This window comes from Lotus japonicus, chromosome 3 (assembly GCF_012489685.1).
Source record: "Lotus japonicus ecotype B-129 chromosome 3, LjGifu_v1.2".
NCBI classification, from domain to species: Eukaryota; Viridiplantae; Streptophyta; class Magnoliopsida; order Fabales; family Fabaceae; genus Lotus; species Lotus japonicus.
The window spans coordinates 20653571-20665689 of NC_080043.1; the positions used below are offsets into that span (position 1 = coordinate 20653571).

General features: G+C 39.6%; 1 protein-coding gene across 1 annotated transcript; it reads left to right on the top strand.

Annotated features, from left to right (window-relative positions):
• The first annotated feature begins 10760 nt into the window (after positions 1 to 10760).
• LOC130743746 (uncharacterized) lies at positions 10761 to 11623 on the top strand. Its single transcript, XM_057595974.1, has 3 exons — positions 10761 to 11078; positions 11174 to 11292; positions 11403 to 11623. The coding sequence occupies exons 1-3, from the start codon at positions 10939 to 10941 to the stop codon at positions 11621 to 11623; spliced, it is 480 nt and encodes a 159-aa protein (XP_057451957.1). The 5' UTR covers positions 10761 to 10938.
• Positions 11624 to 12119: the final 496 nt, after the last annotated feature.

Sequence of the window (12119 nt, forward strand, 5' to 3'; positions counted from 1 at the left end):
ATCGCATCAGGATATGTGGTCGATAAATGTAGGTTAAAAGAGCTTATCGAGGTCAAAGAAAAACTGAACCCCTCTAACCTCGACATCCTGGTCATTGACAATATGGCACCTAATGATTGGAGAAAGCCAATTGTCGATTACTTGCAAAATCCTGTGGGTACTACAGATAGAAAGACAAAATACAGGGCAATGAGCTATGTCATCATGGGAAACGAGCTATTCAAGAAAAACGTCGACGGAACACTACTGAAGTGTTTAAGTGAAGACGACGCGTTCATAGCGATCTCGGCCGTTCACGACGGGCTATGTGGTGCCCACCAGGCAGGGATCAAGATGAAGTGGATCCTATTTCGACAAGGGATGTATTGGCCTACTATTATGAAAGATTGTATGGAGTATGCCAAGAGGTGTCAAGATTGTCAGAGACACGCGGGGATACAACATGTGCCAGCAAGTGAACTACACTCGATCATTAAGCCTTGGCCATTCAGGGGTTGGGCTTTAGACCTAATTGGTGAAATTAACCCATGTTCTTCTAGGCAGCATAAGTACATCATAGTGGCTATAGATTACTTTACCAAGTGGGTAGAGGCAATTCCTCTACAAAATGTGACCCAGGACACGGTGATCGAGTTCATTCAGAATCACATAGTGTACCGCTTTGGGCTACCTGAGTCACTTACTACAGACCAAGGCACAGTGTTTGTAGGCCAAAAGGTAGCATCATTCGCAGAATCTTGGGGTATAAAACTCCTAACCTCGACCCCCTATTATGCTCAAGCGAATGGTCAAGTCGAAGCGGCCAACAAAACGTTGATCTCCTTGATTAAAAAACATGTTGGTCGAAAACCTAAAAACTGGCATCAAACGTTAGGCCAAGTGCTTTGGGCTTACAGGAATTCACCTAAGGAATCTACCGGAGCAACGCCTTTTCGACTAGCATATGGTCAAGAAGCGGTACTACCGGTAGAAGTATATTTACAGTCATGCAGAATTCAAAGGCAAGAGGAAATTCCAAGTGAAGATTATTGGAGTATGATGCTTGGCGAGCTAGTCAATCTCGACGAAGAAAGACTATTGGTGTTGGATACCTTAACCAGGCAAAAGGATCGCATTGCTAAAGCTTATAACAAAAAGGTTAGAGCTAAATCTTTTATGCTTGGTGATTACGTATGGAAGGTCGTCTTACCAATTGATAAAAAAGATAAACGTTACGGAAAATGGTCCCCAAACTGGGAAGGCCCTTTTTCAGTCGAGAAAGTACTTTTAAACAACGCTTATTCGATTAAGGAATTAGGAGGTAATCGACAAATAACGATAAATGGCAAATACTTAAAAACATATAAGCCAACATTGCATGAGATAAACATCGAATAAAGAAGTAAAAGAGAATCAATTGCCAAATGCGAATGTTTTATTGAATAGAATAGAGCATTACAACTATGGCAAAGAAATTTTAAAAAGGAGGGTCGGCCCTACAACTATTGTATCTGGCCCTAAGAGGCTCCATGCGCCTCAAGACATCTTCTTGTTGGGATTCCAGTCGCGATTTCTCCTGTCGAATATCCAGCTCTTCACGGGCAGTAGAAGAAAGCTTGTCCACCAAGGGTTTCAGAGCTCCCACATTCCCCTCGAGGTTCGCCTGGCTAAGAGCAGCCTTCAACTCTTCATACTCCTCCATCTTCTCATCAATCTGGTGTTCGGCAAAGAACACTCGAGCAGTAAGCTCCCGATGTTCTTCATATAGAGGTACAGCTTCGTGCAGGAGGCCCAAGAACTCCTGAAGAGGAATTCTTACCGAGGCAATAATATTCCTCGAAAGAAGTTGGTTAATGAGCCCCGTAAGCTCTTCAGCCAAAGGGAGGAAAGAGTGCAACTCCCAGAATAAGTCTTGATCAAAAGCCAAGTTCCGGATCTGGTTAAGAACACGACGGCTAGCCATGGCTGAAGGGAGTTATGAAAGCAGGAAAAGAATTCTGGAAAAGAAACAAGGGAGAGTTTGGAGAAGTTACTGAAAAGGAGTAACCAAAAACGCTCCATTTATAGGGTAACAACCAAGGAATGCATTAATAAGTGGCAATCAGTTGCCAACTCTTCATCTTACGGTTATAGGCCATGCAGATTACCACCACCATCGTGAATAGCTTTGGCTTTTAATGAACAAAGACTTGCATTGAATCAAGAAAACGTGGTATAAGATTGCAATAAATTGGTTCATTCCCCAGAAACAAAGCGACGACTGTGTGAGGGGGTGCAAGGAAGTTTGAGCGATGCAACAATAGATGAATAGCCGTCAAAATAAATGCGTAGTGGAAACTGAAAAGACTTGGCAAATTAAACGTCAAATTATATGGCTTAGGTGCCAAAACCATTGTCGAAATATTACACGCAATTGGCATCGAAAGCCATGGTTAGAATTGTGCCATCATTACATATTAATAAAGAAAAAAGTCCTACAGCAGGGTCTTAAAAGAGTTCAAACAATCAGCAAAGGTGGCAATCTTGGCATCGAGACCCTTCTTCACAGCCTGATCAATCTCCAATTCCTTGATAACCTCTTTTGTCGAGATGATCAGAGCCTTGGAGTCTTTAGTAAGCACGTCCAATTGATCCTTCACAGTAGGGCCTTCCTCGACCAAATCAGCTCGCTTTTTCTCCAGTTTGGTAATCTCTCGATGCAGCTCTTCAAGTTTGATGTCGACTTCAGAGATTTCATCTGCGATCAAAACCTTCCTAGCAGTGAACTTCTTGAAGTCCTCTTTCATTGCTGCAACTTGAGCTTTACCAGCAGAGACTTTTGCTTCCTTAAAGCTGACAGCTTGACCAACGTCCTTGATTTGATGAAAGGTGGCCGAAGCATCCACTAAAAAAGATTGAAGGTTAGCCAAAGCAGCAGCCTGTTGAGAATCGAGTTTTTGGCCAAGAAGAAAGACAAGCAATTCCTTAGCAGCATGGCTTGCTTGAGGATCAGCTTGGATCTGGTCGAGAAACCCATTGGCGAAGACAATAGCCTTCAGCCGACCCATACTCTCCTCGATCTGCTGAGAATTGGCTACCCCACTTGATTGAGCAGTCTCAGCAGTAGCATCAGCTTGACGGGGTGGAGAGTCCCATTCCAAGGTGCCATCGAGGAAGCTATCTAAAGCTGCCAGCGGGTCCTCCTCAAATAAAGTGTCGAGCTTTTCACTAGACACATGAGATGAAGAGCCACCCTTGTTATGAGGCGAACGTTGCACAGTGGCAGTCGATTTTGGAGGAGGCATAGGGCTGTCATCCTTGCCTGGAAGGGGCTCTGTTTCGCGGATGGGAGAAGTTGTACCCTGAGTCTCCTGCAAGAAAAACCTCTTTTATGCCCTTTCGATAAAGTAAAACGCATATTAAAGGAGTCAACAAAACATGAAAAGTATAAAGATACCTGGCAAGCAGAGTCTTTGGAAGGGCTCGAGTTGGTGGAGCTTCTGGAACGGTGAGGAGACTTATTACGAGATTTGCTCCTGATCTTCCTCCTTCCCTCAGATGTGGAGGTCTTCTTAGCTGAGGATGCGGCCTTGGGAGGTTTCTCGACACCTTCAGTTTTGGATTTTGCAGGAATGGGAACTGGAGAATTCTCACGGGATGGAGGATTGGAGGTAGAGTGCTCATGAACATCAGTCTAAAGGAAACAAAACAAACAAGAGATGACTCAGATTAGGAAACCACGGGTTAAAAATATCACAAGGTACCCTCGAGAATGGAGAACATACCTGAATGGCGGCGCCGCCACCACCCTCTTTGTCAGCGACTTCTGTTTGAGCATCAGATGCCAACTTAGAAGCCCCACTAGGGGTGGAAACACCAACCCCCTTGGCCCTCTTCTGACTGGCCGAAGCAACAGGCTTAGGTTTCCGTTTCCGGCTCTGTCGAAAAATACGTCAGCCCATAATCCAAGGAAATCGAAAAGGAAAAGGTAAAAGCATGAGGAAAGTACCTTGAGCTTGTCAGCAAGACTGACATCATCATCCTCATCATCATCATCATCATCCTCAATCACGACCGGCTGGTCCTTGGAGGAATGAGCCACTGGGGAAATAACTTGAGGAGCTGGTCGAATAATGACTTCAGCTGTAAACAAAAGAAAAATTAAGAAGTAAAACAGGAAAACCAAGGCCAAGTCGAAGTATTACCTTGACCAATACGCATGTTCAGCGATATGTGGTTGAAGATTTCGACGGGCACATGATACGGAAAGTTCCATAGGTGGTACTTAGTCCAAGTCACTCGCTTTCGAGGAGGTAGAGCTTGATTGGCCAATACATTTATGTTTATATGGTCAACCCATTTAGGCAAGACCGGTGGAAAAGCCAATGCAAACTTACTCGTAGGCAAAGACGGGAACCTAAAGCCAGTTTTTCGAATAACAAAAGATAGACCTTCCTCACCAGGAGGAACCACTAACTTGGATTTCTTGGCTTTAAGTTCCCATTTTTGCCTTAATACTTGAGCTGCTTGCGCAACTGTATCTCGAAGGCGAAGAGTTGGGTAATATACCACACCAAAGAACTCTTGAAAAGATCGAATTTCTGCCAGGTGCATACCTTTGGTCTTCTTCGGATCCTGCTTCTGCAAAAGAAAAGCATCTGTCATGCATTGCAGACAATCGACGAGGGGCTTCGAAATTTGAGCCCAATACTCAGACCACCAGGCTTTGAAAGCATTAGTGGCATAATATGAAGGAGCGTAAGTGAAGGGGCTCAGGTTGAGGAGTTTCTTGTTATAAAATTGAACAGTCTTGTCGAAAACAGAAACCCTCTTAATAGTTCCGGGGTACAGGACTAGACTCTTGTCAAATAGAGTGTTGGGTAGAACTTGGCTAAGCCCAAACTGTCGAGAAACCAATTGAGGGTTGTAGCCACATAGAGTGTAGTCACTGCTAGCAAAGCCCACAGTTAAAACCCTAGGAGATAAGAGGGTCCTCCAAAGTGTGATGTGGTGCTCCTTGGGCAACGCAGAATCAGAGGCATTAGGATAAGAATTCCTCAGCCAGAAAGGGCCACGAATAGCCTTGCTGTAAGGAGAGAAACTGGAACGGTAGTGTTTCAGCTCGAGAAACATGGTAAAGTACTTCCTGAAGTCCGCTTCGAAACTCGACGCATCATAAGCAGGGGTCAGGGTCTCGAGCCTATGGGCATCAATCCTGGTGTTAGAAGCAGTTAGAGGATTATCTTGTACCGGCAGAAGAGATTCGAAGACTGCATTCAACCAAAGTTGAAACAGCCAAAGTGGTCCAGCCGCATTAAGAGAGACGGTCTTGGTGTTCCGGATATCCTCGACAGCTTCATTCAGCATTTGATACAGGTTGCCAAGGACGAGCCTAGCCATAGCAAGTTGTCGACCCTCGTGAAGCAGATTGGCTAAAGGCAAAAGCTTGGCGGGTATGCGCAAAGATTTGGTGCAAAAGACATAAGCAGACAGCCAATACAGCAAGAAAGCGACATGTTCAGCATCAGACACCTCACCACTCTCGACATAATGGTCCTTAATGAATCGACTAAACGAAATGTTGTCAGTAGGAATCGAGATGGGTTTAACAGGAGCAGGTGCAGAATGATAATCATCACCAATGGGCCACAATCCGGTGATAGCAGCAACATCCAAAAGGGTGGGGGTGATCATACCAAAGGGAACATGAAGGCAATTAGTGGACCTCTCCCAGAAATAAAGTGCACTCAACAGCATAGCAGGGTTATACGAGATTGGAGATCTCGACAACTGAATCAAGTCGAAAATCCCTACATCCTTCCAGTGTTGTTTCTTATCTCCCTCAACCCTATCTAACCATTTCAGGTAGGCCTTGTCGTTAGCAGAAGGGTTAGGAGGGGCCGAACGAAAGGCTCGTTTCGGGTCAGAAAGAAATGGCATACGGTAAGAGGGTTGAAATGCCAAAATGAGCTCCTCTCCCCTAACGCTAGGGTGAAATGATTCATGTTCTTCAGGGAGACTATTGGGCCTATCATGCTTCACTACTTTCAAAGGGCCCAAAATGGCGCGTAAAGTACCATTAACAGAGAAAGGAATGAGTACCTGGGATTTCCAGATAGCTCTCTTCTCTGCTTCGTTGGGAGGTTCTGGGATTGGCACGCGTTTGGACTCATCCAGCTTAAGCTCGGTGGCCAACGGAATGGTTTGCTCAGGATTGGAAGCCATTGAAAGACGCAGCAAGTATTTCAGAGAAGACGGAAGAAGATGAAGTGATGAAGTCTGGAAGAAGAAGTTGCAGGTTGGATGAAAGAGTAAAGCTTGAACAAGGAATACCAAGAGGGTATTTATAAACGGAAGGGGAAACGGAACCCAAGCCGCATTGAGCAGCAATTTATAAAAACTTTGGGTTCCAAGCGATTATTTTATTAATTAATTCATGTCACCTCTCAGCTTTTTGGCATAGGTGAAATCATGGCCCTAAAAAGGCTATAACTGTCAGCTAGTGGAGAAGTCACCAGACGTTATGACTGTCGATTGGACTTGAAGATCGAATGGTCGAGAGCACAAAGCATTTGAATCGTTGGAATTGAACGGCTGCGATAAGAAAAAATGCTTGGTGTCTTTGAGCTAAAGCAGTCGACAACCAACATTTTTGGGGGGCAACTGTTAAGCCAAAATTACAAGCATTACAATTATCGACACCATGGTACAAAAAGTGGTTTCTCGACAGAAGGGGTTGGGCGAAGCCGGCAACTCAGCACACGATGTCCCTCAAGGACAAGTTAATAAAAGCCATAACTCGACACACTCAGAAGATGAAGAAATCTCGATCACCTTAATGGAAGAGGCAGTTACCGAATAACAAGCGATTACAGGCACGTGCGTACACCCACGATGCCACGAATAGCAACGGTTGCCCACGACTCAGAACCATCCACGTGGCAATAGAGTCACGTGCGCGAAGACCATCGGCTAAACGTGGGGTATGGCGCCAAAATTCAAAACCCACGAAGCCATCGTGCATCCAAGGAAAACCGCCAAGAACATGGGCAGAAAGAACAATATAAATAGAGGAAGCAGCAGCAGAAGAAGAGGTTCCCAACTAAAAAACTCTGAAAATTCACTAAAAGCTCTAAACGTCCGCATCAATGAGACTTCGAGAGCAGAACGTGATGATGGAGGAGTATGTTGCAGAACCAACGCTTTAATTTCCTTGCATTGCAGTTTGTTAATTCCCAGTTCTTATGTGTAGCTTGTTTTGTCGAAATTTGCTTTCATGTTATCTTGGTTTGCTTAACTATTTTGTAATCGACTCATATTCAATAAAATCCAGTTTCGTTTGAAGTTGTTTATTGTTGTCGAAAACACATCCGTCCACACACTACACTTTGGCAAAACGTTTTCTCAAAAGGACCCTGAAATCTAAACTTCCTTTAGTCGAACTAAGAGGATATTTGTTTACCAAAAATCCGTGTAAACAGGATGACAATTCCGGAAATGGAAGCCTAAGCTGAGTTGGATCTGAACCTCCGCAAGATGCATCGCAACAACATATAGTGTTATTAATTTTGTTTTATTAAATTTAGGGACCCTGATGTTCTTGGGGAATTAGGCACATAACAAATTTTTACATACTAATGTTGTGGAAATTATTTTCAATCATTTTTTGAGGTGAAATAAAAGTAGGGTCTACACACTACAAATCAATTTGGGGATTTAGGGTAAAGTTTAATTTTTTTTTTGCGATTATCACCTTGGCGCCGGGTTGAGGTGAAATAAAAGAAAATAGAAACCAGGGCCTACATACTACAAATATTTGAATATTTATTATCTCAGTCCAAAAAATTCTTGATGGTGCACATCGATTTCTTCAGTCTTGCAATCACAGCTGCTCCCCAAGCATAACTATTTATTTCATTGAATTCGAGCAGCTGTAGGTACTGTAGAGAAATAGTTGTAGAGCCGTTGGGAAACAAGAGTGTTCCCAACAAGAATGCCTTAATATAAGACTTTAGGCCCTCTAGGTTATGTTCACCCATGTTTGCAGGGACATTCTGAAAACTCCCCTGCAACTTGTTTACTTCGATTTTGCCATTCTTGGTGTTAGACTCAATGTCATCTTCAAGCAGTGACTGTGCTAGAGCAACATCCTTTATTAGATACAATCTGTTTCTCATATTTTGGCAGAGCTGCGTGAAAGGCTGAAAGGAAAAGTAGTGTTTAAGGATGGCAGCAGCAGGGGGAGCGGGGGGAGCAGTGGAGGGAAGGCGTATTTCGAATTTTTTGTTTTGCAATATACTATCCCCCATGTATCTTTTGGTTGTATATCTCTCTAACATTTGTGTGATGGGACAAAATACATTCAATTTATAAGTTAGACTCTTGTTATAACTGTAACTGTGTGCACCGCAGTGTGTTTTAGTATTAAAAATCAAATTACTTAACGAGGGTATAAATTTATACCAAATAATAAAGAGTAAAAGAAAAATTTTATGCACCGACGGTGTAAAAAGTTTTACACCATCATTCAATCACAAACTTCCATTTTCTATTTTAGATATTATTAAATTTAAAATTAATTATGAGCTAACAAAATGGAGAGATGTGATTGAATGATGGTGTAAAACTTATTTACATTATCGGTGTATATAAATTAATCTCTAATAACAAACACAAAGATTAATAACCTTGCGGTGTTAAGGGGAGAAAAAAATTAGAAAATTATTTAAAAGTATAAGATTTTGTGTTTTCCAAGCCCAATAAAATGAATTAAACTATCCTTATTCCAATTTATCTTCAACCTTTTTGCCGTTACTCAATAGTAATTTTAAATTCAACTTATTTTTTTAGAATTATAAATATTATTATGTTAATGTAGGTTTTTTGTGAATATTTAATATGGATAGTTGAATAGCTTTTGACAATACAATTTGTGTTTTAGATTTTGATCCTATTATTTAATACAAAGATAATTTTTTATTCATGAATTATTATTTTTAAGGTAATAACCAATTCATGAATTATTTTAATACAAAGGTATTTAAGTTTTTAACTTAATTTATTTACTGCTACACCTTTTTTCAAAAGCTGAGACACAAAAATGAAAAACTGATTTTTCTAAAAAAAACTAAAAAAAAAACTCCAAAGTAGTTTTTTCTAGTAATATGCTTTCATCTTTTAAAAAAAATATGAATTTTTAAAAAGCTGAAACAATCATAAAAATGAAAAAAAAATGACTTTTATGTGTTACAAATTTATAAAATTAAATTTTAACAAGATAGATTCATATTTGTATTATTAATGCTTCATTTATTATTGACAGAGAAATTTAAAAATTTGCTTTTGCTCGTTGTTATTCGGTACAAATTTATACCCCTGTTAAGTCATTGAAATTTTTTAAACTATAACACCGTGCGGTGTTAATATAACAATATGGTGTTAAAGAAACACCCTGGAGTGTTAATGAAGAAAAAGAATAATTTTTTTATTGATAGTGTAAGATTCTGTGGTTCCCAAGCTCAGTAAAATGAATTAAACTTTCCTTACGTGTTTTATTTTTATCTTAAGCGACTTTGAATTGAGAACTGACTAAGGTTACTAATAAGCACTTCCACAAATCACTTCCACATAAAAGTTACTAATGAAAGCGATTAAATGATTGTATTAGTAAAAATGCATTGCTAGTCCAAACTGGAATCTCTAGATCTTGGACAGAAATTTAAATAAGTACTTCCACAAAAAAGTTACTAATAAAAGTAATTCTATTTTCAATAATTTTGATATTTACTGATGAGAACTCAAATGCGTATGTGACAATATATTTTCATAAACTTTTATTAGTAACTTTTCTGAAAGACACTCAAATGCTTATATGTAAGTGATAAGCTATTTTCATAAACTTTCACCGTCACAAAATCCTTATAGTATGATAAAAATTTAAATAATTATTTCAAACAATACTTAAATATAAATCATGATTCTACAATGTGAAATTTACATGATACTTTAATATAAAATTAATATAGAAATTAAGTATATTTATAGTTGTCTTTTTCTCTTTATTGTATTAAATAAACTAGTGGAATTACCCGTGCCTGCACGGGTGACTTTAGTTATATTTTGATTTTTAGTTGTGTTTGTATTTTTTTTTTGCATTTAATTTTAAAGTGAATTATAATTTTGCATTTGTAAATAAACATAAATTAATTTATTTTATTAGTTGTTTTTTGTTTATTAAAATTTTAATTCTTAATGTTTTGTAACACTATTTTTTTTAATCTTTTGAGTAAATACATCTTAACAATTGTTTTAAATATATGTGTTTTGAATAAAAAAAAAATTAAGTAGTACAATGTGTTTTGATCTACCGTGATCTTTTTTCTTATTTTATTATGATATTTTTTTTTAAATTGTTAAATTTATTTGTAGTCCACGTTTGTTCTTGAAATATTTTTTTATTTCCGTTGTCTCGTCAAGTCTTATTTCCCACCACACACATTCCACGAAAATTCACTCACCCATCTTCCATTTTATTCTTACACTAAATCATTTTTCTCTCATCCCGTAAGAACCTCTTTCTCTCTCTCTCTTCCCACCATGGACCATGGCGTCGAAGCCGTCTTGGCCATCATCTGCAGTTTCACTTAGTCATTTCACTTATAAATTATTCAACACTCGCATTTCATTTATAAATTATTGTACACTCACATTTTCGGTCAATGTGTGACTTTTTAAAAGGGTTTTACTCACACTTAAATTCTAACACCTGGTGAATGAAGAATGAAGGGCCAGAGCGTGGCAAATCAATGGAGTGTACTTGAAGTTTAACCTCAACACCCAATAAGATTGGACTCCTAACCCATTTTTCTCTGGATCGGCCCAATAAAAAAAGAATACTGGCAGGGTTTTCCCTTCAGTCAGTTAGGGTTCAGTTCAAGCTAATAAATATTTTGACCAAAAGAAAAAGCTCAGAAATCAGAAATGGCTTCCATGTTCTGCAACTCAGCGTTGAGAGTAGTTTCTAGGTCCCTCACAAATCGTTTCAGAACCTTCGTTCAGAAATCGTTGATTCCCTCTTTGTTCTCTTCACCTTCCTCTGCGGGCATTACTCATGCATCAAGGTACAACACAATGAACATACTTCAACTTCAAACTCTGGCTTTTTTTTTTTGCATTTTAGCGTTAATTTGTGTCGTTTATGTGTTTTTGATTGAAGGATTTTGTCGGAAATTGGGAGTGTTGAGTCTACGATGCCACTCCATAGCGCAATTGCTAATGCCAGACTCACATCCAACATGGCATGCTATTCCACCAGCTGGAGCATGCTCTCTCAAGGTACCTTTTCTTATATTATAGCTATGGTCTTTTGGATCCTATATTAATTTTTATTGGCTTGTCACTTTCTTGGATCCTGATATTAATTTTTCACATATATGTTTCTGCAGAAGGAAAAAAAAAAGACGGAAAATTGAACTCTGTTTTGGTCAACTTGTTAGAGAAACCAAAACATGATATTGAAGATTCAATTGCGTTTGTGAGGGAGATCATTGAGGAAAAGAAGAAAGAGTTCATTGAACTTAGTATGATTGATGGATTGTGTGATTTACCTAAGCCTAGCAAGCAGCTCCGCCTAACATGCTTGAATGTTTTTCAACTCTTCAAATGAATTCCATCTTTATGTGAGTAAGCCTTTTCTCTGTGATTTTACACTACATTTGCATTTTTTCTTTTGGCTGATTATGTCTTTTATGTATTATCCATCTATTTGCTTTGGGATTCAAAAGTTTTCTTCTTTAACTAAGTGTGTCACATAATATGGACCAGTTTTAAAAAAGTGTTACTTTAGGCCGTCTAAAGTGACCAGATATAGCAGGTTGAGCCAGTAATTTCTTGTAAAGTAGAAGATATAATATTGGACTGGGCGAGCCCCTAGAGGGGCAACGCCCAGCATGTATCCCGCCCTGAGGCGGGGCCCTGGCCTTCAGATGGGCCTTGACCTCGGAGGCCCAATTGGCCCAATAGGTAGTACCCAAGCTCTATAAATAGGAGGTAGTTATCAAGTGTAGAGGACTTTTGGGGGCTCATTTGATGAAATAACACTCGAAATTCAGCGCACTCTCTCATTCTGATTCTCTCTTAGCACAATCCTTCTACCTCTAGGT